Genomic DNA, 27,973 nt, shown 5'->3' on the forward strand with positions numbered 1-27,973 from the left:
GGTAATTTACACGATTTTATTTGCGATTGATAAGCCCCAACTTGTCCTTTCATTTAACTAAATTGACTCGTAGACACCAAAGATGACCCATTCATAAGTAAGCAACTTGTCCTTCATTTAACTCGATTGACTTGTAGTGCCATCTGCTGGAGACGTTTCGTCAGCCTCCTCCAGTTGGTGCAAGATTCCCATTGTTCACCAGTTGTTAAAACTGACCAATTCAGAGAATAAATATCAATGTTCGTTGGCTGTGCTGAGTAGATTGCTGCTCCTCAGATCTTGATAACACACATACTGTCTCTCTCTCTCTCTCTCCAATGGCTGGTGAGGTTCTGTCAGCCTTCCTGCAAGTCTTGTTTCAGACGGCCTTTAACTTGTTGCAAGAGGAGCTGAAATTGGAGCACGAACTCGAAGGAAAACACAAGAAACTGCACAACAATGTCTCCATGATTAAAGCTGTCATAAATAAGGCTGAAGAAAAGGCGCACGGCGATGAACCACTGAAATTGTGGCTAGAGAATCTGAGGAAAGTCGGCTACGATGCAGTCGATGTGCTGGATGAGCTTTCTTACGAGGCTCAACGGCAGCAACTGATCTCCTTGTCAGAGGTACGTGATTCCTTCTCCATGGTGAATCCAAAACGTTCCATCCTTCGGCACATCATATCTCGTAAGATACAAGATATATCTGAGAGGCTCGATAATCTCGGGAAGGAGGTGGTGACCTTTAATATAAGAGTTGGGGATGCATCAAGGCACCCAGAAGAGAGTGATGTGCTTCCGATGACCACCTCACTCCATCCACCAGTCGTGCTAGGGAGGGAGATCGATAAGCACAGAATTTTGAAAATGCTACTACAAGCTGATAGGATGCATAAGAAAAGCATATCTGTGATCCCCATACTCGGAATGTGTGGTGTTGGGAAGACCACCCTCGTCCAGCTTGTCTCCAACGATGACGTTGTGATGAAGCATTTCGAGCTGAGATTGTGGGTTGATGTCTCACATGATTTCAGTGTAAGAAGGCTCACCAAAGCTATCATCGAATCCACAGGTAGCTCTGCAGTTGATCACATCAACATGGACAATCTTCAGAAGCAACTTCTTAATAAGATCAGTGGCAGAAGGTATCTGCTTGTCTTGGATAATGTCTGGAATGAAAACCCAGAAAAATGGCGTAACCTTAGACTGCCCTTACTCCATGGTGCTGAAGGGAGTAAGATATTGGTGACCACAAGAAGTGAAGAAGTTGCAAAATTCATGGGCACAACATCGCCCTATGTCTTGAAAGGCTTATCCGACGAGAACTGCTGGAATTTGTTCTGTCAGTATGCGTTCGAACACAATACATATTAACACTCTGATATTGATGACATTGCCGAAGAAATTCTGAGGAAGTGCAAAGGCTTGCCTCTAGCAGCAATAAGTATTGCCAATCAGTTGCTTGGAGTGAGTGATAGAAGTGAGTGGAGATCCATCATAAGGAGGGAGATAGAGGAATTCTCTGGACGTGACAGTGAATTCCAAAAGGCCTTCAGCTTGAGCTATCAGCAATTGCCACCACATCTTAAGCCATGCTTTGCATACTGTTCCATAATTCCAGAAGGGTGCGAGTTCGAGAAGGAATTCATTGTCGAATTGTGGATGGCACAGAACTTCATCCAGCCTAAAGGAAAATCTGCTGAAGACTTAGGCAGTCATTACTTTGATATCTTAGTGCAGAGGTCATTCTTTGGGTGCTCCCAGTCCGACTATAAAAGAGGCAAACCAAAATATCGAATGCATGAACTTGTACATGATTTTGCTTAACGAGTGTCAGCTAAAGAATGTTCTACCATGGAAATTGGCAAGCCATGCAAGGTTGAGCCTGAAACTCGACATTTGTCATTGACTTTAAGCCAGTTGGAGCCAAATGACAAAATGAAATCAAATTCACCTGCTCAAACTGATATCTTTTCTGAAATATATCAATGTAAGGGCTTGTATACAGTTCTACTTTTCGGTGGTTCCAGAAAGTATAGTCTAAAGGTCCCTGACAGACTTGGAGAAGAACTTAAAAGCCTCCGTACTTTGGATTTGAGCAACTGTGACCTAAAGGAGTTACCCAAATCAATTGGTGAGTTGAAGCACCTTCGCTGCCTTCGGCTTCACAATACAAAACTATCAAGTCTCCCTGAATCACTAGGTCGTCTGTACAATCTCCAGACATTGGGACTCAGAAATTGTTATTCTCTTGAGGAGCTGCCATCAGATATAAAAAATCTTCGTAACCTTCGCCATCTTGATCTTCATCTCGATGATAATTCAGTGGAAGCAATGTGTATATTGAAATCGATGCCACCACATATAGGACTGTTAACCAATCTTCAAACATTATCAAGATTTGTAGTAAGCACAAAGGCTGGTTGTGGGTTAGGAGAACTGAAATACTTGAACAGTCTCCATGGGGAACTTATCCTCTCAAATCTTCATCTCGTTCGAAATCCATTAGAAGCCAGGAAGGCAAACTTGACAAACAAGAATTCCATTCAGAGTTTGCAGTTGCAATGGAATATCGGTACATCAGCTTCTGAACATGTTGGATATGATGAAAGCATTCTAGCAACTCTCCAACCTCATACAAACCTTAAGGAGCTGAGGATAATAGGCTACAGAGCCCGATCATTTCCATCTTGGTTAGGTGACTCTGCTTTCACCAATCTTGAATCACTACATCTCTCCAGCTGCAATCAATGTAAATATCTTCCCCCACTTGGCAAATTGCCCAAGCTGCGAGAACTCCATATAAAAGGAATGGAAAGTGTGGCAGTCATGGATCATGAATTCTGTGGCAAGGAACATGGCAAATTCCCCAAATTGGAGAAGCTGGTTTTTGAGAACATAGGCAGTTTACAGATCTGGGATGAACATAAACTTCGTTTGCTGTCAATGCAAGAGAAAGAAAGTTGCCCGAGATTGTGTGGTATACCAAGATTTCAATCACTCACATCCTTAGAGATGTCAAGCTGTGGTGACTGGATTTGGCACTCATGGCCGTGTCTTACTTCCCTAACTTTGCTTCGTCTCAGCAGGTTACCAATAAAAACTCTGCCATCAGAAGCAGGCCGTCCACATGCTACCTTACGCAGCTTAAAGATCAGTTACTGCAATCAACTGATATCTTTGCCAGATAATTGGCTGCCAAATGGGCTTGTTTGTTTTAGTATTAAGCACTGTCCTAGGCTTTATTCTCTTCCAACAGGCCTAGAAAATCTCAAAGCACTAGAAGACTTGAAAATTCAACATTGTGGCCTAGGGTACCTCCCAGAGCTCAAGAACCTGACCTCGCTAGTTCACATGGAGATCTCAGGCTGCCATAAAGTGCACCGTCTTCCAAGGAATGGTCTGCCTATCACACTACAGTTCTTGAGCATCAATAATTGCCCTGAGCTCAAGAAACGATGCCAAGCTGAGAGAGGTGAAGATTGGCCCAAAATTAGAAATATCTTCTCTGTGTGGATGGATGAAAAACTAGTTAGTCGCAGAAACTAGCTCTAAAGTGCTAACCATGCAGACAAGATGCGATATGAAGGTACAAGCAAAACTAATCGATTTTTTTTTATGTTGTATGCCAGTTTGTCATAATGAACTTACAAAATTTCTGTTCTACATCAAACCACATAGCATATAGATATTTCAGTGTTTAAGAGTTAAAAATCTTGGAGTCCACAAACACAAGAATGGTTAGTAACTAGCACCAATCTTATTTTCACGGGTTTAATTAATATTTGATGGACCCTAACATGGAATAAGCACTACAGAGTCATATTTAAGTTTCTTACTTTGAAGTTTCTGTTTACTACAGTTGTCAAGTGATGCTACTTTATCATGGTTAATTAGCGCAAATTTCAGGATCACATATTGAGAAGGTTTATAAGAAAAGGTTCATTTACTTGATTATGGTCGATTTTTTTTCAGCAAAAGCAGTTGGTCAACGTTACAGCTTCATACTTCAGGACTTGTTTATTTTCCTCCCTTGTCTTTTGGCATTCATTATGATTAACCAAATTAACCAAGGCAAACACTTATAACTGCAGAGTAAACATCTGCTCAATTCTGGATGGGGTTTACCTATTTGGGAGGATGCTGCAATTGATGTTCTTATCCTTCCTGCTGGGTGGTGATTCTGCGATGCTGATATTGCAGGGGTGTTTAATGACAAAAGCCAAGATGTTGCTGCCCAGCATGATTCATTCTTGAGCGAAAAAATGAAAACTAAAAACTAAAAACTAAACACAAAAAACAAAAATAATCCACGTGCTAATGCAAAGAGTGAGAAGGAGAGGCTACCACCAGCTCAATATTGTACATGCTTCTCGGTGTTGATAAGTTACAGCTTTCTAAGTGGGCATGTAATAACATACGCCTATAATTACTTTGTTTGTTTTCTATATTGTTGCTGAATTATGGCGAATGCCCATCGTTGTACTATGAGAGTGATGAAATTAATTTGATGCATCTAATTTGCAGAAATACCAGAAAATTTCTTTTATATATTTCAGTTGATCACGAACTCAAGAATCTCAACATAGTCTTTTATCACCCGGGCCTAGTGAGGTATTCATAGCTTTGCAACTTTGGCATATAGTTGGGGTTGCAAAATTCTTGTGCAGAAACTATGTACCATAAATGGTTGATTACATAATAAATCATGCGTTTTCTGGGTTTAAGAAGATCCACTGGTATACACATTATCTAGGAAAAGACATTTTGCATCTAAACAAGATGATTTTATAACCCTGCTCTTCGTTACCATGGAAATATTGTTCAAAAATACAAAAGCCTGATTTGGCTTAAAATGACAATGGGGTTGAGTCAACTAAGAAACTCAACCAAGTCCAAGACTTAATAACAGGTAAGATAGAATCTCCTGCATATTTTAACTTTCCCCATCTCAACAACTATTTTTTATGCTTCTGTAATTTACATGCTCGAATCAAAATGTTATATCCGGAATAACATTTCCTCAATCATAACATTGCCAATTTTCATGATAAAGGATGAAATAACAATTGCAGCACAAATAAGATGTAGACCAGCATGCCACATGTGGTCTCCAAAGCTCTCCTCAGTAATAGGTTTATATTGAAAACACCGAATGCATAACATATCCATTGGTGGTTGGATTAGAAGATCAAAACCATGCAAAAAAACTTAATCTAACACCAAGCCATGCTCGACCCCTCAAAATATTTTCCAAACAACAACATGACAGAAATAGACCAGTAATCTAATTAACGAAATCTAAGTACACAATAAAGTAGCAAAATTTGAGTGGATTGATCAAGTACTAACATCCCTTGAAGGACATGAATCGAGAAGCTCCCTGGACGTCCCAGAGTCGGCCAAAGTAACAGTTCTGGCTGCTGCTTAATATGCCCTGGTCATCAAATGAAATGATAGATATAAGAAACTCACGAACATCAATTGCTACCACGTTATTCTGTTTTTTGTTTTCCTTTTTGCCCTTATTCCGAGCATATTTCAAATTGGTGTTGGTTCCTGGCGAACATTACCAACGACAGTGATGAGGTCGGATCGGCGAAGTGGGCTGGAAAGGTCGGGCGGTGGGGTTGGACTCCGGAGAAGCGAAACGAAGAAGAGACGGTGGAGGCGATGACGACGTCTTCGCCGCCGCTTCGATGAGAACGGAACCGAGAAGGCCGGCTCGAAGGATTTGGTGGAAGAAAGAACGACGAGTGCGAACCTCAATTGTGGGCGCCTCCAAGCGTGTACTTCTTTAATTTAAATTATTTAAATATTTTTTTTTTCAAATTTTAAATTAATTTTCGAACTATTTTTTTATATATCAAATTAGTCATAATGTCCTACGACCAATTTCATAACAATCAAATCACTAAGACAAAATAGAAATCAAATATTAACTGATATATTTGGTGCAATATCTCAATGTAAGGACTTGTATACACTTTAATTTTTCGGTGGCTCGAGTAGCTATATTTTAAAGGTCCCTGACAAACTTGAAGAGGAACTCAAAAGCCTCCGTTCTTTGGATTTGAGCAACTGTGGCCGAAAGGAGTTACCCAAATCAGTTGGTGAGTCGAAGCACCTTCGCTGCCTTCGGCTGCACAATACAAATATGTCAACTATTCCTGAATCAGTTGGTCGTCTTTACAATTGTTCTCTCGAGGAGCTGCCATCAGAAACCAAAAATCTCCATAATCTTCACCATCTTGATGATAATTCAGTGGAAGCAATGCTTAAATTGAAATCTATGCCACCAGGAATAGGACTATTAGCCAATCTTCAAACATTACCAAGATTTGTAGTAAACACAGAGACTTGTTGTGGGTTAACTGAGCTGAAAGATTTGAACAGTCTCCATGGGGAACTTATCCTTGTTCAAAATCCATTTGAAGCAAGGAAGGCAAATTTGGAAAACAAGAATTCCATTCAGAGTTTGCAGTTGCCATGGGATATCGGTATATCAGCTTCCGAATGTGTTGGATATGTCCAAAGCTTTCTGGCAATCCTCCAACCTCATACAAGCCTCAAGGAGCTGAGGATAATAGGCTACAGAACCCCATCATTTCCATCTTGATTAGGTGACTCTGCTTTCACCAATCTTGAATAACTACATTGCTCCAGTTGCAATCAATGTGAAGGTCTTCCATCACTTGGGAAATTGCTTATACTGCGAGAACTCCATATAAAAGGAATGGAAAGAGTAACTTGTGAATTATAAATTCTACTCCAAGGGAAAGAACACATTCCTTAAATTGGAGAAGCTGGTTTTTGAGAACTGCAGCCAGCTCAAGGACCTTCCAGAACTTAAGAACCTGCCCTCACCAGTGCATATGGAGATTTCAGACTGCCCTATAGTCTGGCTCCCAAAGAAAGGTCTGCCAACCACGCTTCAGTTCTTGAGCATCAACAATTGCCCCAAGCTCAGGCAACGGTGCTGAGACACAGAGGTGAAGATTGGCCCGAACTTGTAGACGTCTTCTAGTGTGGATAGATGAAGAACTAGTTATCTCAAGAGAGTAGCTGCAAGGTGCTTAACAATGCAGACCAGACACAATATGAAGATACATGCAAAAACATTTTTTATTTTTATGTTCCATGCCAATTAGTCAAATAATAAAACCACAAAATCTATCTTTGTTCTACATAGTACCAAATAGTTTGCAGACATTACAGGGTTTAGTAAGAGTTAAAATTTTGGAGATCACAACTTATGGTTATCTCTTTTGAGCAGAAGTAGCAGGTAAATATTAATGCTTCATACTTGAGAAGTTATTTGTTCTTCTCCCTCATTTTTTGGCATTCGCTATGATTAACCAAGAGAAGGGCTTATTGCAGAGGAAATATCTACTCAATTGTAGTTGTGGTTTACATTGTTTATCCATAGTTCTAGAGAGTATGCTGCTATTGTTTTTTATCCCCGTGCCGTGCAAGATACTGTGACGCAGATACTGCAGGAGGTGCTATTGTGCCAAAGGCCAACATGCTGTAGCCCAGCGTGATTGATGCTTTAGCAAAAAAATTCCTTGTGCTAATGCAGCAGTGAGATAGCAGATTCTACAACCAGCTCAATATTAGGCATGTTTCTCAATGTTGATAAATGACAACTTTCTATGTGGGCATGTAATAACATATGCCTAAAATTACTTGATTTCTATCTTGTTATTGCATTTTGCCTAATGGCCGACACTGTATTATGAGTGATGAAAAAATAATCTGACACATGTAATTTCTAAATTCTATAGCAAAAGATGGATGTAGCCAACCTCAAATAGTTGAGATTATGGTTTTGTTATTGTTGTTGTAGTATCTAAAACTATGAGTAAATTGTTTTTGTAGATTTGAGTTGATTTGCAAACTTTAGAGTTTCAACATAGTATTTTAAGGAGCTCATGTCGTTGCAAATTTAGTGGATAATTGGGTTGTCAAATTCTTGTGCAGAAACTACATACATTTTTGGCTAATTACATGAAAAATTATGTGTTTATTTTGCAGTACCACTCTATCATGGAAATATTCTTCTTTTTCTGGAAAGTATTATATTGGTGTCATGATTTATTTGTAGAATTTCCAATATGTTTGCTTAATCTTCATAAAATTTCATTTAGAATAAGCTTTCTGATATGTTACTGCACTTCCTATATGGTCAGCATAGGAGTTATTAGAAGATTATTTCATCACTAACCTTGGTCTTGTAATTTTAAGTCATTCTTGTCATTTTTCATAAGACAGGCTCGCTCATGTTCAGTATATACTTGACAAAAGAATCTCAATCAGGTAAACCTCAATATTCTTGCTTCATGTATGTCTATCCCACTGCAACCTTCCTCTGAGAGGAAGATGGTAAAGTTATCTAAAATTGTGAGACCATTCTTTCATTTTGTTCAGATAATCTTAATGTTAGAAAACACAAAAACCTGATTTGACTAGAAAAACCATCAGAGTAAAGTCAACTAGAAAGCTCAACCAAGTCCAAGAATTGAAAATAAAAAATTTATGATTTGTTACACATTTTTATTTTCTTACCCATCCTTAAAACCATTTTATTTATGCTTCCAGTTATAACATGCTCAAATCAAAATGATACATCCAGAATAATTTAATAAACTAATAATGTTAATCAAAAGTAGTTTACTATTTGACAATTTAAAACTGAAGGTGTGGATTAAGGTTAAGAAACCAATAATGTCGAGCACAATTAGATATATTAATTATTGATAAAGTTGCATCGAATAATAATATTAGCCAAGATTGAACAAACTAATAACATGAAAAAATTGCAAGGCCTTGAAATTGCTCAGAACAATGTCAGTCATTATCAGCCTATATAATGATGTCAATCATCTGTAGTTGAGAGAAAGAGGAAGGAGAGTGATAGAAATGGGAGAAGACGCAGGTAGGTGGGCAAGAGACATTGACTTCTTGACATCTGTTGACCGGTTGATGCCAACTAACACCTTTTATTGATCCATCCTTAGATATGACAAATGACAAGTGTTGTGGCTAAAGTGTAAGTAATTATCATGGATCACTAACTTTATGCTTCGGCCATTTGAAATTTGTTTGAATTAGTTGTTTTCTTTCATCGAGCAATTGATCGGACATCACGATCCCGATCTTTTGCGAGAACTTGCAAACTGTAGGAGAATAGTTGACTAAATGACGATCATTCCCGACTAAAGAGGAGATCAGGTCGTCATCGCTCGATGATGTTGCTAACAAAGCTGATGTTGAAGAGGGAAGGATATCGTCATTGTTATTACTATCGTCGTTCACAAGAGAAAAGAGTAGAGGAGTTGGCCGTCATCATCATCTGTATTAGTATTATATTTGTTTGATATAATTTTTATGTAACCTCCCTTGTTATAGTATCTTAAACTCCATCCGATCTACTTAGTAGGATTCTATCTAAAGATTAAAACTCAAATCGAGACCCAAATCAAACAGAATTAGCCTTGAAATCAGTCAGGTTTGAATCAAGCCACACGGTTCAATAAAATGATCAACCTGAGTTTGAGGGTATTATTGGTATTAAAAAAATACTGCCGATAAAAACTAAATAGGGCGCCGTCTTATAATAAAATTCCAATGGGCACTTTTAGGATAAATTGCTCTCTTTTTTATACAGTGTCTAATTATAACCATTAACTCCACAAAAGCGGGGCTCTTCCATCTATATTTTTCGAGCGGCGGCCTCGCCACCCAGTGCGGCGCCACCAGCGTCCTCCCCGGCACTACCCATCACCGCCTCTCTCTCTCTCTCTCTCTCGTGTCGCGTCGATAACCTTCCATCCTGGAACCCCCTTCTTGCCGCGCGGTGACGGCATCCGATGATTCCTATGAGTCTTCTCTTCCTCTTCCTTCCTATACTATTGAGCATCTATAAGAGCTTTGAGGCTTTCGCTCTTTGTTACTAGAGGTGCGTACGATTTGTAATAAGCTTTTATGTATGCAATAAGTGATATCTTTATCAACGATTTCGATTATTTTGTTCTTTGTTGTTCTGGAAAAAATGAGATCATGCTGTGACATTGATCATTGGAACAAGTAAAAATACAAGTTTTAGAGCTTATTTGCTTTCTAGACCCACAATGGCGCTTCGCAGTACAATGACTATCTTTAAACTGAAAGCTACATGCAAGTAACTAATAAGATAACACTACCTATAGCTTTCTATGTGTCAAATCATGAATTCGATCAGCTCTCTAAATCGAGTTTAGTTTTTGAACTATGCTTTAGGAAATCAGTAAATGGAGATTTGTGGATGTGTAAGTCATGGTTGGTCATCCGTGACTTTGTCAGTTCTTGTTGATCAAAAATTGCTTCACGCAAAAGCATGTAAGAGTCCTGTTAGAATCAAGGTTGAACACTGAAATTATTGAGCACAACTTTCTTTTTTAGCAAAAAGTGTGAAGTATTCTAATAAATTAATCAATGAAGCTTGAAATGGAATCCATAGAATCAGAAAAATGTGACCGAAGAGATTAAAGGTTGATTAAATGAGCAAAAACACCTTACAGTGCCACCAAAATCTCTCACATATCTGGGAGATAAACAAGACATACAGTTCAGGTTTCTTGCAAGAAGTAGCAGAAGGTTCAAGGAATGACAAGTGAGGACTTCCACAATTAATATTTCTATGTAAAAACATTGAGAAGCCATTCAATCCAAGATTTCACATATAAGGTTTTAGACAGAATTCTGCAGAAAGATCTGCATGAAATTAACATTCTTCGATGGAAAATTAAACTACAGAGGCCAAAGAAGTTCAGTACATGATATACGAATACTTCATTTGAGCAAAGGTATCCTTTGTGGTGTTGATTTGGTGATATGTTTTTGATTGTCAACAGGAGACCCCATCGATGTGAAGCTAGGAACTTTATTGCGGTACACCCTTACCTTGACTCTGCATTCCACAATTTCCATAACTAAACAGGAATTTTTTATTTTTATTCCTGTGCCAAAAAAAAACAGTTAAATTAGGTAGTTGTTTCTACAGTTAGAGCAGCAATATATGCAAAATTCTCTACAAAAAATGCATATGGTAATGGGCATGGATGTTACCAAAGTATAAGACCATGCTACAATCAGTTCCATCTACTTGCTTGAGATTTCAACTCTGACCTCATGATATCGTGGTGCTGTTAACTTCTCAAAAGAAAAAGAAAAATAAAAATGAGTTCCAGTGTAAAGAAAATCTTCCTGTAGAAGATGATGCTAATGCAACTTGCATTTACATTTGAAAAGATGAGATGAATCTCCTGATACTGTTATATATAATTCCGAAGTGCCTACTACAGTTTGCAAAATCCACATGCTACATAGTGTACAATTCAGTGATTGACCATTTAATAATAACAGGAGCATGTAATTGCAGGAAACAAAAAACTGCTAAAGGGCATGAAGAATGTAGAGTTAAGGTGCAGCTTACCTTGATATATTCAGTGCTTGTGTGAATTGAGGGTAGTGATGAACCAAGGAAGTTTGTAGTTCTCCATCTATCCACACCTGCAGATTGTGCTGAAGAGTGTACCAGCCTTGATCACCCATCCCAAGGCATTGTAGCCTGAGCTCTGGGCAGTTACTGATGCTCAAAAATTGAAGTTTGCTTGGAAAACCATCATTTGGCAAGCACAAGAGGCCAGGACAGTCTGAGATCTCGAGACGTGCAAGTGAGGCCATGTTTCTGAGGCCAACTGGTAAATACATGAGATGCCTGCAGTTTTCGATCTCCAAGTCCTCTAACTTTATTAGTTTTGGCAGTCCTTTGGGAAGAGTATGGAGCTCAGGGCAGTGCTTGATGGCCAAGTACAACAGGCCGGTCGGGAGCCAATCATCCGGTAATGATAACAATTGATTGCAGTGACTAATTTCCAATCGACGGATCAAAGCATGGGAACCTTGTATATTGAAAGGAAAGGTTCTCCGTTGCAGTCCACTGAGAGTCAGGGAGGGAAGCAAGGAAACAACAGACCAGGAACTCCAAATCCAGTCATCAGTAGTCTTCACTTCTAGTGATTTGAGTGCTGGGAAGTCAGATAGGCCAGCAAAACTTCGGGATGCTTCTATCACCAACTTCGTCAAAGCAGGAAATTTGTGCTTTAATTGGTCAAGAGCAAAGCAGTCCTTGATAACAAGCTCACGAAGAGAAGGCAAAACACAGTTATCAGCACCACACCATTCTTCCAGTCCTGACATTGTTTTTAGATGTAGCTTCTCCAATGATGGAAACCTTTGCTTGTTACTGCCACAAAATGAGCAGTCAAGGTGCTGCACCCGATGCATTTCTTTTATGTATAGATATTTAAGCTTTGGTAATTGGCCAAGTGGTGGGAGGTTAAAACAATTATCACAGTTGCAGATCCATAAGGTCACTAGATTGGAGAAGGAAGGATCTCCTACCCAAGTTGGAAATGATGTTCCTCCATACCCAACTATTCCAAGCTCTTTCAGGTTCGTATGAGGTCTGAGATTTTTTAGAACATATTCTTTCTCCTCATATCCAATACTTTGTGCAACTGCTTCAGTTATATTACTGTAGTTCCATGTCAACTCCAGCCTGTTGATGTGTTCCTTGCTCATGAGGTTTGCTTCAACAGCTTCTGCTGCCTTGAAAACAAGATCAAGTCTTGCAATGAGAAGTTCACCATGGAGATTGTTCAAGTCCCTCAACTGAGATAAACCACAGTGAAGCCTTGTGCTCACAATATATCTTGAAAGTGTTTGAAGATCAGTTAACAATCCAATATCTGGTGGCATAAATCTCAAATTGCCTCTTGTGTGCATTCCTTCCGGCGCCAATGTCATTCTTGAATTACCATCAAGATGTAGATCAAGATTCCGTAACTTGCGCAGATTCCTTGTATCCTTTGGAAGCTCTTCAAGAAAATAGCAATTCCTAAGTGCCAAGGTTTGCAGGTTGTAGAGGTGAGACACAGATTCAGGCAGTCTAATGATATTTGTGTTCTGTATTTGGAGACAGCGCAGATGCTTCAGATCACCGATTGATTCAGGCAGCAGAGCCAATCCCAAATTGCTTAGATTTAGAGTGCGTAGGCTCTGAAGTCTATCGGCAAGATCATCAGGAACAGCCATCAGGTAACTCATAGAGCCGCCAACCAGGATTAGTGTATGCAAGCCTTTGCATTTATAAACTTCCTCAGATAGATTGTTTTCTCCCCTTAATCGAGGCGATATGTTCGAGATATTTTGATCAAATAGGTCATATTTCAGTGATAAATGGCGAATGCTGGCAGAGCCAAACCAGCCTTTGCCAGGCTCCACGACAGAACATTCCTCGGCTGCTATATGTCGGGCAAATTCATGAACAACATCATGCATGATGTACCTACGTCGGCGACTCTTGTGGTCAAAATTCGAGTGCTGAAAGAATGAGCTCTGCATGAGGGAATCAAAGTAGTCACTAGCAATATCTTCCATCCGTTCCCTTCCACTTGGTCGAATGAAGTTTTGTGCTATCCATAGCTGAATGATGAACTCCTTCTCAAACTCGAAGCCTTTTGGAATTATGGAGAAGTACGCAAAGCATGGCTTAAGATATTGGGGCAAGTATTGGTAGCTTAAGCTGACAGCATGCGAAATATATCCATCCATGCTGGTGAATTCCCATGCCTCACTCTGTAAAATAGCACTCCATTTGCTTCTGTCAGTTTCTCTGAACAGTCTATAGCCCAAAGTTATAGCTGCCAAGGGCAAGCCTCTGCATTTGTTGACGACATACATCTTGTAGGGATCAAGATCAACCATTGCATTCCGATCTCGGGCCAATGCATATTGACAAACCAAAGACCAGCACTCATCATTCGATAGTCCCTCCAAACGGTAAGGGGGTGAGGTTGCCATGAAGTTAGCAACTTCTTCGATTCTGGTGGTCACTATTATCTTACTTCCTTGAGCACCGGAGTACAAGAAGGTTTTTATTCTCTCCCAGTTCTGTAGGCTCACATGCCAAACATCATCCAGAACAAGCAGGTATCTCCTCCCACTCAGCTTCTTTCTAAGTTCTTTCTGAAGATTGTCAAGGCTGACAAAATCACACTGAAAACCATCGATGGATTCAATGATGGTCTTCATAATCATCATCATATCAAAATCCTGAGACACATAAACCCATAGTCTAAGCTCAAAATGGTTCTTCACAGACTCATCATTGCAGACTAGTTGAGAGAGAGTCGTCTTCCCTATACCAGGCATCCCAAAGATAGAAATCACTGTGATGCTATGGTCAGTCACCTCAGCCATTGGCAGCAATATATTCTTTATCTTTTGCTTATCACTCTCACGACCAAGAACCAGAGAAGGAGTTAGCGAGGTGGTCTGATAACTCTGCTGCCTCCGGGGTGCACTGCGCTGAGTCAATTCAGATAAGGGGCATCTCCTTGCTATGGAATCTAGTCTGTGTTCTATGTCTTTTACCCTGAGGCATATTTCTCGCTTGAACAGTTCACGCTTAGGATTTATGGGGGCCAAGAAATTGCGTACCGATGCATATTTGATCAGCTGACAGCGTTGGCGTTCGGTTGCCACCTCGTCCAAGATATCATTTGCATCATATGCAGCCTGGCTGAGCTCATGCAGCAAATGCTTCACCGCGTTCCTAATCTGTTGCCTCTCCTGTGCATCATTCAGTACAGCTTGAATCATGGCGACAGAGCTCTGCAGCTTTTCTAGCTCAGCATCAAGGCCGTAGGCTGTTTGCAGTTCCTCCCACAGTTGAACCAAATTGGAAGCCAACAGTGGAATGACAGCCGAGAGAAGCTCCATTGAGGAATGTTTGTGAGAAGTTTTTGAAAAAGAAAAAGATACAAGAGAATTGAGAAAAAAGATTTAGGGGTGTTTGTTGAATTTTGGACTTGTATAGGAGATGGTAGCTGAGCAATCACACACTGTGAAGGTGTGGATAGAACTGCTTTGCCATTAAGATGGAGTTTTGGAAGCTAACATGGTTGACTCAGTCTGCCTTGGAATCTTTATCATATAAGGGAGTGCTCAGAGTGTCATGACATCGGAATGATGGGTTAACTGGTCTATCAACTTTGTTAAGCTCAAATTGTTGGTTAAAATACTTCAATTAAAATTTTAACAATACACCCATCAAATCCTTGTAAGTCTATCTTAGTCTTACCCACTTCTGGCATGGGATTAATTGGGATGTTACAAGCTCCCTCACTTAAGGCTAAGATGATCATTGTTTTCTTCCTTTTCATGAGTAAAGTTAGCAAGTTCTTGAAGATAAAGGAAACGAAAAATTGAGATGGATAGAGTTTTAGAATTCAGGGACATGAGAAAAGAGGAATGGTGGCAACATATTCTGATCACAACGTAAGATTCAGAGATGATGCAACCTTGCTGTCGCATTAGTAGATGCGCAACTTGCTTTTGTTTGCAATCGTCAGCCTTCCTTGATCTTTCAATTGGAAAGTATTAGGAAGCAACTTGGCTCTGTTAAAGTCTTCTTTCATCTTGTTCTGCTCAGTTGCATTATCATGTCAATTTCCAGGAGAAGTTTCCTAACAACTGCTGATAGCTGTCTTTTTGGTGGCCACAAATCTTGTCTCTTATTCGTATTAATTATGGTTGTCCAATAGCTACTAATTTCTCCTATTTGGCAGTTCTCAGGAAATTCTCAGAACCTTTACATTCAAGAAGATGCTCCAGTCATTTAAAATTCTTGATAGGGTTCTTGAAGAGTTCTTTTTTTAGATGAAAGCTGTTCCAACTTTGGGGCTCATCAAGATCAGGCATCATGGTTGACTGACTTGAGGATAGACAACAATATGAAATGAGGAACAAATACATGATATTGACAGATAACCTAATAGTTGAAGGTTTCTTGGTCTACGCTCTTATCCCATTTAATGTTTATTGGAAGTAGAGATCCAACTGATGGATTGAAACATGTCTTTGATAGCTCTCTATGCACTCTTGTCACAACCCACAAGATTGTGGTAGTTTGGTTTTCTTGTAAGGTGTATTGACAGATCCAATTGGTATTTGGAATCTTTGTGTCTTTGAATCAGTCAGTTGAATAGTTTCAGACTAATGTAGGATGATCCAAACAGGGCATGATAAGATTTTGTGTATTGCAAGCTGTCGACCGCAGATTTCTCATGATTAATCATAAGATAAGCTATGTATTGTTATTATCTGTAATCTAAGATAATTGTGTTGGTGTGAGATGATCCACATTGATCATGTATACAATTTTCCTCACAATTGATGGAATCATGGTTGTGGTAATAATTGTTTTCAGGTGTATGAAAAAGAATAAATCTCTTCAGTAGGTGTTTTCTTTTTCAAACAAATTGAATTAAAATAAGACTTGAATTACAGGCGAAGTTTCAACACCTAGAACGCTTCCCCTCTGTCATCACCTGCAGGTTGGTGTAGCCTTACAAGTTCGTCACTTAAATATTGTATTTATGTCACGCACGTTTGCATATGCCCAATTAACTCAGACTAATCATTATTATTAATTTCATGAAGGATATATGTGTGTAAAGAGTAGTGATGTAAATTTGAATTTAACATTGAGAGTCAAATCATGTAGATTCACTATAATATTTATGAATTTTGCATATATATGTATATATATATATATATATATATATATATATATATATATATATATATATATTACGTAGATGTGTTTTTATATTTTGAACGAGTCTGAGAGTCAATTCATCGACAAGAATAGAATAGAAATTATTCACTGATATCATAATTTAGAAATGAATTGTACGAAATAATTAAGTCACAAATGTTACGTAGGTGGTAAGTATGAAGCCTATGTTTTGGGTATAAGAATTAGAGGGGCATGCAAAGAAAACTTGGATAATGTATGCAGAAAAGTCTGTATAACATTGATAGCGTGACAATAGTGAGCTCAATGAAGTAATGGCCAGCCAACATCATATTCCTACAAGGCATTGTTTTTGAGTCTTACTGTAAGTCTGTATCCTCCAAACTGAACACTGCTACAACTATCCGACTGAAGAAGCTATGGATGCATCTGCAGTTGCGACAGATGGAGCTGTTTAATATGATCTATTCATGTAATGATCCTCTTGTGTTTGAGATGCTTGTCTTCATCAATCAAATACAAATTGGTTGTATCATAAGCTCAATTCCACCAAATGTGCAGCTGCATGATCTTCTTGGATCTCATGCTCATATCTTTTCAGTTGATGAGTCTCCCATTAATGGGACCTGCTGAACCTGCATGCATGTCAATGTGAACAATACGATCTGTGCATGGTAGAATGATCCATTTATGGTCAACAGAGTGTGGCCCCTCTCTGATGTCATGACTCGGGACGTCGACGAGCTTCACTCGATTACCTGTTGCCATTAGCACTCGAATGTAAGCAAAGTTCACGAGAAGGTAAATTCTTGGTTCAACTGTTGTGCAGAGTCAATACAAAGAAGAAGAGATGTTACATCAACATTTTCTTAGGGATCTAATTCTTACCCTCCATAAATAAGGATAGGGTTATAATTTTGCTAGTTTTCATTAATAAAATTTTAAATATTTTTATTTAATTAAAGAAATTGTCTTGTATGGAACTCAATAATTGATTTTAAATAATTGAGACATTACGGTTTGTTATTATTATTTTTTATAAATAAAATTATATGTTGCTCAAAAGATAATGTGTTAATTACAGAAAAGTTAATCTGATTAGAAATCCCACCATGAGAAATAGAAATTGCGGAACTGAGACTTCTAAAGATGAGACAATGAGCATTGTTATTTATATTTTTTGAAATATATTTAAAATTAATTATTTTGATCATCTTGGCTAAATAAAAGATATTGGTAAAAAGAAAGTGTACTATATCAAGTTGGTATTGTCAACAAAATTTGTATAAATTATAGAGTCTAGTACACAATAAAATAAAATAAAAATTCAAAGAGTAAGATTTGAGTAGCCTTTTCAGGATTCAAAGCCTAACCCATTAGTATGAAGAAGGCATAAGTTTTTTATTTATAAAAAAGTAAAAAATTTATTGATAAAATTGATAGAAAATAATCTCATTCATCTTAAAGAAAATCAAAAGATGGAAGTCCACATGATAATTTTTTTAAAAAAATAAAAAAATTGTTGGTTCTATCATAGGTGGTTAACTAATTAGTTTTACGATTTTCTTTCATAAATACATACGTGATGTTCCCTGATTTATTGTTATTGTTGCTAGAGAAGGTATGGCACAAGAAGACTATTAATATGGGTTGAGTGTTAATGATTCCTAAATACTATGTTGTATCTAATATCATTTCTCAATTTGTATATGTCATCCTTACGTAGGGTTTATATTAATTTTTTTTATATCATTCTAATTTTATTAAATATTTTTGAGTTATTCTGAATTTTGTCGAAGATGTCAAACCATTAAGCGGAGGAGTTTATAACATCTCGATTAGTATTAAGATTAATTTATAAGAATAAGATTAATTGAGTTAAAAAAAATTAATAAGCTGAGACCCAGAGTTCTGACACAGAGAGATACATGATTAATCTTAATATGGTCTCACACAATGATAGAGTGATCATTGTTTTATTTAGTAAAGTTAATAAGTTCTTCAAGATAAAAGGAATCAGAAAATTAGGTTTAATAGATTTTTAGAATGCATGGACACGATAAAAGAGGAATTGTGGCAACAGATTCTGATCACAACCTAAGATTCAGAGATGATGCAACCTTGCTGTTGTCATAGTAGATGAGCAACTTGCAATCATCAGTCTTCCTTGATCTTTCTATCGAAAAGTATAAGGAAGCAACTTGGCTCTGTTAGCTGGAATTTAAAGTCTTCCTTCGTCTTGTTCTCCTCAGTTGCATTATCATATCAATTTACAGGAGAGTTTCCCAGCAGCTGCTGATCGCTGTCTGTTTGGTGCCCACAAATCTTGTCTTTCTCTTATTCGTATTAATTATGCTTGTCTGATAGCTACAAATATCTCCTATTTAAAACTCTTGACATTCAAGAAGATGCTCGAGTCAATTTTTTTTAGATGAAAGCCATTCCAACTTAGGGACTCATCAAGAACAGGCATCATAGTTGACTGACTTGAGGGTAGACAACAATATGAAGTGAAGAACGAGTGCATGATATTGACAGATAACCTAATAGTTGAAGATTTCTTGGTCTACTATTTGAATGTCAGTTGAATAGTTTCAGACTAATGGAGGATGATCCAAACAGGACATGATAAGATTTTGTGTACTGCAAGCTGTCTACCACAGATTTGTCATGATTAATCTTAAGATAAGCTGCGTATCTTTATTATCTGTAATCTAAGATAATTGTGTTGGTGTGAGATGATCCACTGTGATCATGTATACAATTGGAATCATGGTTGTGGTAATAATCGTTTTCAGGTGTATGGAAAAAGAATAAATCTCTTTCGTAGGTGTTTTCTTTTTCAAACAAATTAAATTAAAATAAGACTTGAAGATGGGCGAAGATTCGACACCAAGAACGCTTGGTGTATAGCCTTACAAGTCCGTCACTTAAATATTGTATTTAATATAACATACTTGTTTCACCAAAATTTTAAATATCACGTATGGATCAAATATTTAAATCCTCCGTTTATGTCACGCATGTCAGCATATGCCCAATTAATTCAGATTAATCACTATTAATCATATTTTTATTATGTTTAAAATATTAAATTTTTAAATAATTATTATCATGGATTATTTGGCTTTTCCTTTATAAAATGATTTTTGAGGATTAAGAAAAAAAGAGTATTAGTCGAACCTCGCTCTTCCTCCATTCTAATTTTGTGGAGGTGCTTAACATGGCCGAGCCCAAGCGACGGGTGTCACCTTCTAGAGTACAAATCTAAGGTGCGACAATAATAATATCTTAAGATAATACAAGTGTATCATTTATAGGTATAAAAACAGTAATTATATGATTATACAAAAAAAAATTAATATTAGATGTTGAAATTAAATAACAATAAATCAAATTACGATGTGCACATTTTAATATCATTCATAAAGTTTTTATCTAATCTAAAAGCGAATTAGATTTGTCATTTTCTCTTTTCTTATTTTTTTTACAGGATCACTTTAAGTGATAAAATTGAATTAGAAACTAAAAAGGAGATGAGAGAAAATTTATAAACTTTCAATAATGTTATATGATTAAGGAAAAATGAGAGAAAATTTATAATTTTACAATAATATCATGTTGCATAGCATAATATATTAGTATTGTATTTACATATTGAGTCACGAGGAGGTTCTATCTATTTATATGTAAGAGCTGAGGACCTATGATAAGTAATTTGGAAAGTCTTTACTATCAAAATAATCTCCTAAGGAATTCTACTATAATTAAACTCTCTTTCTATTGGACCATAATCTAATTTATAATATACTTTTATCTAATCAAAATTTAATTAAATCTATAATATATTTTACCTAATTAGATAGGATCATATAATTTAATATCATCTTCTTATGTTTTTTTGTAATAAAGTTTCTGAGAGGAGGAGGGTACTTGTTTTGTGCTTAAAACATTAATCCTTAGGAGAAGCCAAGATAGTTGAACATGGGGAAGCATAGATATATTATTATATTCTGAGCGATTAGAATAGAATAGAAGTTATTGATAGATATCGCAATTTAGAAATGAATTGCACGGGATAATTAAGTCACAAATGTTATGTAGGTGATAAGTATGGCAGTGTGTTTTGGGTATAAGAATTAGAGGTGCATGCAAAGAAAATTTGGATAATTTATAGAAATGTCTGTGTAACTTTGATAGTGTGACAGTTGTGAGCTTAATGAAGCAATGGCCTGCCAACATCATATTCTTAGAAGGCATTGTTTGAGTTCCAAAATCTCTTATTACAATGACCTGCAGCTAATTTTGAATCACTATGAAGCAACTATTATCCTCAGCAAGCTCTGAGTCTCATATAAGACAAACTATGATTTGCCAATTTGGACAACCACATCTCTCTTTCACTAAATAGAAATGTGACATTACCATTCGTTCTGGTCATCATTCTTCTGCAAGTAGATTGAGTGTTGGACTGGTAGTAGAATGATCACATCATATATATGGACCATCTGCCATTGTGGTAGTGCTTCCTCGACCTTTTCTGTGAAATTTCTTGCCAGTTTCTATGCACTACCGGAGCCAGAAATATGAAAATCTAATTAAATAGCTTAACGAATTAAGCTGCCATTATTGTTGTTTTTCTAGTTTCTAGGACTCATTTTAGACATTACAAGTATATGAGAATGGATTTGCTCAGTAGAACATCATGGACACCTTCTATCATTGTCAACCTAGAAAATGGATTGTTAACTTACTGGCTTGACCTTGACTTAATGCTCATCCACAGAAGAATGGACTAACAGATGACTGGAGGAGAGAGATCTTGTCACTCCTTATTATATATATACAAGTAGATACCTGCATTGTGATGCACCAGCAACCATAACCCCAATCCATGGCTACAGACAATGTCTACGTTCTCTTCTTCTTATTGGCCTTCCTATGCATTCAACTGATAAAACCCAACGTCTGCGACGGAGCTCTAACCTCAGGCTGCATCCCTGCCGAAAGAAGTGCTCTACTTGAGTTCAAACGAGGCCTGAAAGATCCTACCAACAGGCTGTCCTCTTGGGTGGGTGAAGACTGCTGCAAATGGGAGGGTGTGACTTGCAGCAATCATACTGGGCATGTCGTCAAGCTGGACCTCCACAATCCGCATCCTTTATCTTATGTTGGTGGCGAGGCATACAACAACTGGACCTTAGGAGGTGAGTTGAGGCCTTCTTTACTTGGTCTGAAGCACCTAAAGTACCTGGACCTAAGCATGAACAATTTTGGAGGCATTAGTATTCCAGAATTCATGGGGTCATTCCATAATCTCCAATATCTTATCCTCTCCAGTGCTGGATTGGGTGGACTCCTACCTCACCAGCTGGGAAATCTCTCCAATCTGCAGTATCTAGACTTAAACAATGACATTTTTGTGGCTCCGGTCCATGAATTTAGAATTGGTGATGCACTCTGGATTTCTCACCTTTCTTCTCTAAAGCATCTCAACCTGAAGAATGTTAAGTTTCAAAATGGTACTCACTGGCTGGAAGCTCTGAACATGCTTCCTTCTATTGTGGAGATATACTTATCTGACTGTGCAATTCAAAGTGTTCCCCTCTCTCTTCCACATGTGAACTTTACATCACTGTCTGTTCTTGATTTGTCGGATAATCTCATTGACTCTACGATACCCTCTTGGTTATCCAACATAAGTGGCCTTGAGTACCTTGATATCAGTTGGAACAGCCTTCAGGGTAATATTCCACCAGCCTTTGGTAACTTGGCTTCCCTCAAGAGCCTTCATTTAGATAACAATCATCTTCAAGGAGGAATACCCACTTCCTTCAAAAATCTGTGCAGGCTGCAGAATTTAATACTGTCCGGCATCAATATCAGCAAAGATTTGTTAGAACTCGATGAAATTTTCTCTGGTTGCATCAAGATGAGCTTAGAGAGCCTGGACTTATCCGAAACGAATATTCGTGGGCAGCTGCCTGAATGGTTATTCCAACTCAGGAAGCTTAAAGTACTCAATTTGGGGTTGAATCTGATTTCTGGTCCTATTCCTGTATCAATTGGACAACTAGCATCACTCCAAGAGCTCTCTCTTCCTCAAAATCAGTTGAACGAAACAATACCAGAAAGTGTCTGGTGGCTATCTCAGCTAGTCGTTTTGGACCTTGGGTACAACAATTTGAAGGGTGTAATGTCTGAGGCGCATTTTGGAAACCTCACAGAATTGAAATATTTGTCTTTGTCGTCCAACTCCTTGACTCTAAAGGTCAAAAGCAATTGGCTTCCTCCCTTCCGGCTAGAATCCCTTCGGATGGACTCCTGCAAACTGGGTCCTGAGTTCCCTGCATGGCTCCAGTCGCAAATAAATATTTCAGAAATTGTTATGCCTAATGCTAGTATTATTGATGCTATGCCAGACTGGTTTTGGAGCTTAATTTCCACAGCAGCGTACGTGAGTGTCTCCGGCAATCAGATCAGTGGCCACGTACCCAATTTATTTCATTTAAACAACCTCTACCAGTTGGATTTAAGTTCAAACTACTTCGAGGGTCCTCTTCCATATTTTCCTTCTAGAATGTATTTTTTAGATTTTTCAAATAATTCATTCTCGGGAACAATTTCACTTGACATCATCATGAATATGCCTGACCTCATATATTTATCGCTTTCAAAAAATAATTTAAGTGGTGAAATTCCCTTCTCTGTATGCCAACTGCAGGCCTTATGGGTTCTTGATCTTTCAAAAAATATGTTGTCAGGAGAGATCCCCAATTGATGGAATAATTCTTCCAGTATCAAAGATATGGATTTTTCAAGCAACAACATATCTGGAGTTATTCCGGAGACAATATGTTCCATAGAATCGCTTCTGTCATTGCACTTGGGCAGTAATAGTTTATCTGGAGAGTTGCCTTTGTCATCGAAAGGTTGTACGAAATTAGTCCTTCTTGATGCTGGACATAATGATTTGAAAGGTGAAATTCCAACTTGGATTGGTGAAAGTTTAACTAGTCTGAGGTTCCTCAATCTACGATCAAATATGTTGGACAGAGATATTACTCCAAATCTTTCAAAGTTAAGTGCTCTCCAATTTCTCGACCTCGCAGATAATAAGTTGTCGGGAACTATTCCAAGGAGCTTTGGAAATTTTACTGCCATGAAAATTATTGGAAAATTTTCAAATTGGATAACAGATTATAAGGAGCAGATGCTTATAACAACTAAAGGAAACACTCGAATGATAACAGGTTATATGGAGCAGGAGAAGATGTTTATAACAACTAAAGGAATCACTCGAGTCTACGATGAGTTGCTTTCACTTATGAAAATCTTGGATCTCTCAAACAATAATCTATTTGGAGTAATACCTGAAGAACTAACAAGTCTTTTTGACTTATTCAGTTTAAATTTATCTGGAAACCATTTCACAGGAGAAATCATTGAAAATATCAGTAAATTACAACAGTTGGAGTCCCTTGACTTGTCAAGAAACAATTTTTCTGGCACAATTCCTTCTAGCCTCGCTGCACTGACTTATTTGGCTTACTTGAACCTGTCATACAACAACTTGTCAGGAGAAATACCTCTTAGCAATCAACTTCAGACCTTCAATGCATCTAGCTATATTGGCAATCCTGGTCTTTGTGGGTTTCCTCTGAATCAATGTTGCAAAGACAATGAAACAGCACAAGGTCAAAGTAATCCACATGATAGAGATGAGAATGAGATGATATGGTTCTACACGAGCATGGCACCAGGATTTGTTGTTGGTTTCTGGACGATCTGGGGTACATTGATACTTAACAAGAATTGGAACCTTTATTACTTCCGATTTATAGACAACATGTTTGACCAAGTGTATGTGTTCACCGTACTCAACATGTCTAGGATCAGAAAACATGGTTGTTCCCAGTAAGGATGATAAATTTGAACATCAATATCTGCTGTATGAGAGTTCATCTCATTAATATTATATCATCAGCTTGAATATTTTTTCTTCTTCTGAATACTTCTGGACTTGTATACAAGTAAGTCATGCACTCTCAATTTTGATCATTTCTGTCAAGATCTCAGTACCATATGAAGTGTTCTAATTTTGGGGATTGCCAGAAAGCTTGCACCATTTAATTAGTTTTTCCAAAATAGACACCTCTTTTCTAGTTGTTCAGTTTGGCAGAAATGAAAGGAAGTTAAAACTTTTACGAAGATATAGATAGAATTTATGGTTTTATTTTCTTTCCTTTTCTTTTGATGTCCAAATCAGAAGTTAAAAAGATCCTCTCTTTTTTTTTCTCAGTTTATAGTATCTACTTTCATCCTCTATTTTCCCAAGTTTATGGTATCTACTTTCATCAAATGCATTTGCATGTCTTCTTCTTCCCAAGCATTACACGTCAAAACTGACACAATTGCAATCACAATTTCGGCTGCAAATGATTTGGCCACCTTATTCCATTAATTTAACACTTGTTGAACTTATGCGCAGGTGTTTTTACCATACGCTACTCTTGTTTATGTAAATCCAGTGTCAGTATATCTAGAATCAGATTTCATTTTACATTACTAATTTTTTCTAGAGATCAAGGTTTAAATTATCATTAACCCTTCCTACAGGCCACATTGGTGATAGCCTCTCATGCAAAGGTATGTCTTCTTTTAAATCTCTTCAAAGATTAAATTTATCTCACATCAAAGAGCTTCCATATGTTAGTGCCGTCTGAATTTTGATATAGAATAACTTGGCATCACGGTCAAGATACTCGAATTCTGCCCAAAATAGGACAGCCTGAGTTAGAGCAGGAGTAGCTTGGATCTGAATTGCATGTACACTGGAGTTGCTTGCGATGGTTTAGTATGTGCTCTCTAACCTTCAAAGTTGTGGTGCTCTCAAAGAGCAAATAAGGTTCATACACAAGAGACTCGTTGTATTTGAGATGTTACTCGTGCTTCATGCTTCTTGCGCCCATGTAGAACTTTAAGGGGATCTCTTGTTGCGTGTTGAGTCTTACTGTAAATTTGTATCCTACAAACTGTACATTGCTACAACTATCCAACCGAAGAAGCTATGGGATGCATCTGCAGTTGCAACAGATGGAGCTGTTTAATATGATCTACTCACGTAAATGATCCTCTTGTCTTCATCATTCAAATACATATTGGTTGCATCATAAGCTCAAGTCCACCAAATGTGCAGCTGCATGATCTTCTTGGATCTCAAGCTCAGATCTTTTCAGTTGATGAGTCTCCCATTGATGGGGGACATGCTGCAGGTGATGGAATTGGGCCGAAGAGGCTTTCACATCCACGTCAATGTGACAAGGATGATCTGTGCATGCAGGAATAATCCATTTATGATCAACAGAGTGTGGCCCCTCTCCGAGCCGCTCACAATGAAGTTTGCCATGGATTCTGTGTCATGACTCGGGATGTAGACGAGCTTCATTCGATTACCTGTTGCCATTAGCACTCAAACGTAAGCAAAGTTCAAAGGAATGTAATTCTTGGTTCAAACTGTTTTGTAGACGCAAAACAAAGAAGAGGTGTTACATCAACATTTTCTTATGGATCTAATTATCACCCTCCATAAATAAGAGTGATTAAGATAAGGAGTGAATCGAGATTTATAATTTTTCTAGTATCCAATAAATAAAAAATTATGTATTTTGATTTAATTATAGACATATCTTGCACAAAACTCGAGAATTGATTTTAAATAATTGTTATTATTTTTATAAATAAAAATATCTATTGCTCAAAGATAATGTGTTATTTATAGAAAGGTTAGTTTGACTAGAAATCCCACCACGAGAGATTTCTTGAAATATATTAAAAATTCATTTTTTTGATCATCTTGGCTAAAGAAAAAAATGTTGGTAAAAGGAAAACTTAAGTACTAAGATATCAAGTTGATATCATCAGCAAGATTTGTATAAATTAGAGAGTCCAATACACAATCAAAACTGGAAATTTAAACTTTAGAATTACAATCCTTACTGTTATATTTCACATATATGTTATTCCCAATTTATCAATGGACCATTCATATTTAGATCAGGATCGATGCCCTTCAATTATAATTGTAATTGTAATTAGATCTATCTGTTCCTTACATTAAATAGACCTAGCTCCGATTAACATTTTATTTTCGATTATGATTCGATGAGCACAAAACAAAAGGCATTCACAAGCTTCATGCTTGTTCTTGAATTCTACAACTAGAAATCTCATCGCAAGAAATTTTCAGTGCCAAAAAGGAGACATCTAAAGATAAGTGAATGAATATTATTATTTATATTTTTTGAAATATATTGAAAACTAATTATTTTGACCATAGAGTTGGTATTATCAATAAAATTTGTATAAATTAGAAAGTCCAGTACACAATAAATTTAAAAATAATTTCAAGGAGCAAGATTTGAGTAGCCCTTTGTGGATTTGAGTAGAAGGTATAGATTTATTATTTATAGAAAAATAACTTATTAGTGAAATCGATAGGAAATATACTCATTCGCCTTATAGAAAATCAAAAGATTTAAAAATAAAACTAAAAAGATAATTGGTTTTAACATAAGTGGTCAACTAATTAGTTTCACAATTTTCTTTCCTAAACACGTGTGTTGTTCTATGGTTTGTTATTATTATTGTTATAGATGAGAAGGTATGACATAAGAAGATTATTAATATGGTTTAATTGTTAATAATTCATAAATACTAGGTCGTATTTAATACTATTTCTTAATTTATAAATGTCATCGGCTCATGTTAATCTTTTCTGTATCGTTCTAATTTTATCGGATGTTTCTGGGTTATACTGGGCTTTGACGAAGATATCAAGTGAAAAAGTTTATAATATCCTGATTTATAGAGTAAACATAATTAAGATTGATTTATAAAGATATGATGGACTTACTATTATTAATTTTAACTTAAACACTTTAATCAATGGTTTAAGTTTTAATAGCTCATTAGTTTGTTAAGAGTATCGACACAATGACAGGGAGATACATGATTAATCTAGTCTCACACAATGATAGAATGATAGAGTGATCCATGGTTAATCTCTTTATGCAAGATTTACCTTTTTAACATGAGATGATCATTGTTTTCTTTGTTTTTCATGAGTAAAGTTAGCAAGTTCTCGAAGATAAAAGAAAAAAAAATTGACACGACAAGAGAGGAATGGTAGCAACAGATTCTGATCACAACCTAAGATTCAAAGATGATGCAACCTTGCTGTTGCAATAGTAGATGAGCAACTTGCTTTTGTTTGCAATTGTCAATCTTAGTCTTTCTATTGAAAAGTATAAGGAAGCAACTTGGCTCTGATAGCTGGAATTGA

At 37.1% G+C, this 27,973-nt stretch overlaps 4 protein-coding genes across 5 annotated transcripts; 3 read left to right on the top strand and 1 right to left on the bottom strand.

Annotated features, from left to right (window-relative positions):
• Window positions 1–317: 317 nt before the first annotated feature.
• LOC103982677 (disease resistance protein RGA2) lies at window positions 318–4,452 on the top strand. Its single transcript, XM_065101856.1, has 4 exons — window positions 318–1,323; window positions 1,420–1,761; window positions 1,819–3,570; window positions 4,076–4,452. The coding sequence occupies exons 1-3, from the start codon at window positions 318–320 to the stop codon at window positions 3,528–3,530; spliced, it is 3,060 nt and encodes a 1,019-aa protein (XP_064957928.1). The 3' UTR covers window positions 3,531–3,570; window positions 4,076–4,452.
• A 6,163-nt stretch (window positions 4,453–10,615) lies between these two features.
• On the bottom strand, window positions 10,616–14,960 carry LOC103982676 (putative disease resistance protein RGA3). Of its 2 annotated transcripts, XR_010486423.1 has the most exons (3): window positions 11,458–14,959; window positions 11,091–11,174; window positions 10,616–10,981 (listed from the first exon to the last, which is right to left on the bottom strand). XR_010486423.1 is itself a non-coding variant. In XM_065106316.1 (2 exons), the coding sequence occupies exons 1-2, from the start codon at window positions 14,808–14,810 to the stop codon at window positions 10,906–10,908; spliced, it is 3,429 nt and encodes a 1,142-aa protein (XP_064962388.1). In that variant the 5' UTR covers window positions 14,811–14,960; the 3' UTR covers window positions 10,616–10,905. The 2 variants fall into 2 exon arrangements, 1 of the variants encoding a protein (XP_064962388.1); XM_065106316.1 differs by lacking the exon at window positions 11,091–11,174 and having other exon boundaries at window positions 11,458–14,960.
• A 6,563-nt stretch (window positions 14,961–21,523) lies between these two features.
• LOC135608812 (receptor-like protein EIX1) lies at window positions 21,524–23,410 on the top strand. The gene has a single exon (XM_065101857.1). The coding sequence runs from the start codon at window positions 21,524–21,526 to the stop codon at window positions 23,408–23,410; it is 1,887 nt and encodes a 628-aa protein (XP_064957929.1).
• Window positions 23,411–23,437: 27 nt separating this feature from the next.
• On the top strand, window positions 23,438–24,550 carry LOC135608813 (receptor-like protein EIX2). The gene has a single exon (XM_065101858.1). The coding sequence runs from the start codon at window positions 23,438–23,440 to the stop codon at window positions 24,548–24,550; it is 1,113 nt and encodes a 370-aa protein (XP_064957930.1).
• The last annotated feature ends 3,423 nt before the right edge of the window (window positions 24,551–27,973 follow it).

This window comes from Musa acuminata, chromosome BXJ2-4, assembly GCF_036884655.1.
Source record: "Musa acuminata AAA Group cultivar baxijiao chromosome BXJ2-4, Cavendish_Baxijiao_AAA, whole genome shotgun sequence".
Classification (NCBI taxonomy): Eukaryota; Viridiplantae; Streptophyta; class Magnoliopsida; order Zingiberales; family Musaceae; genus Musa; species Musa acuminata.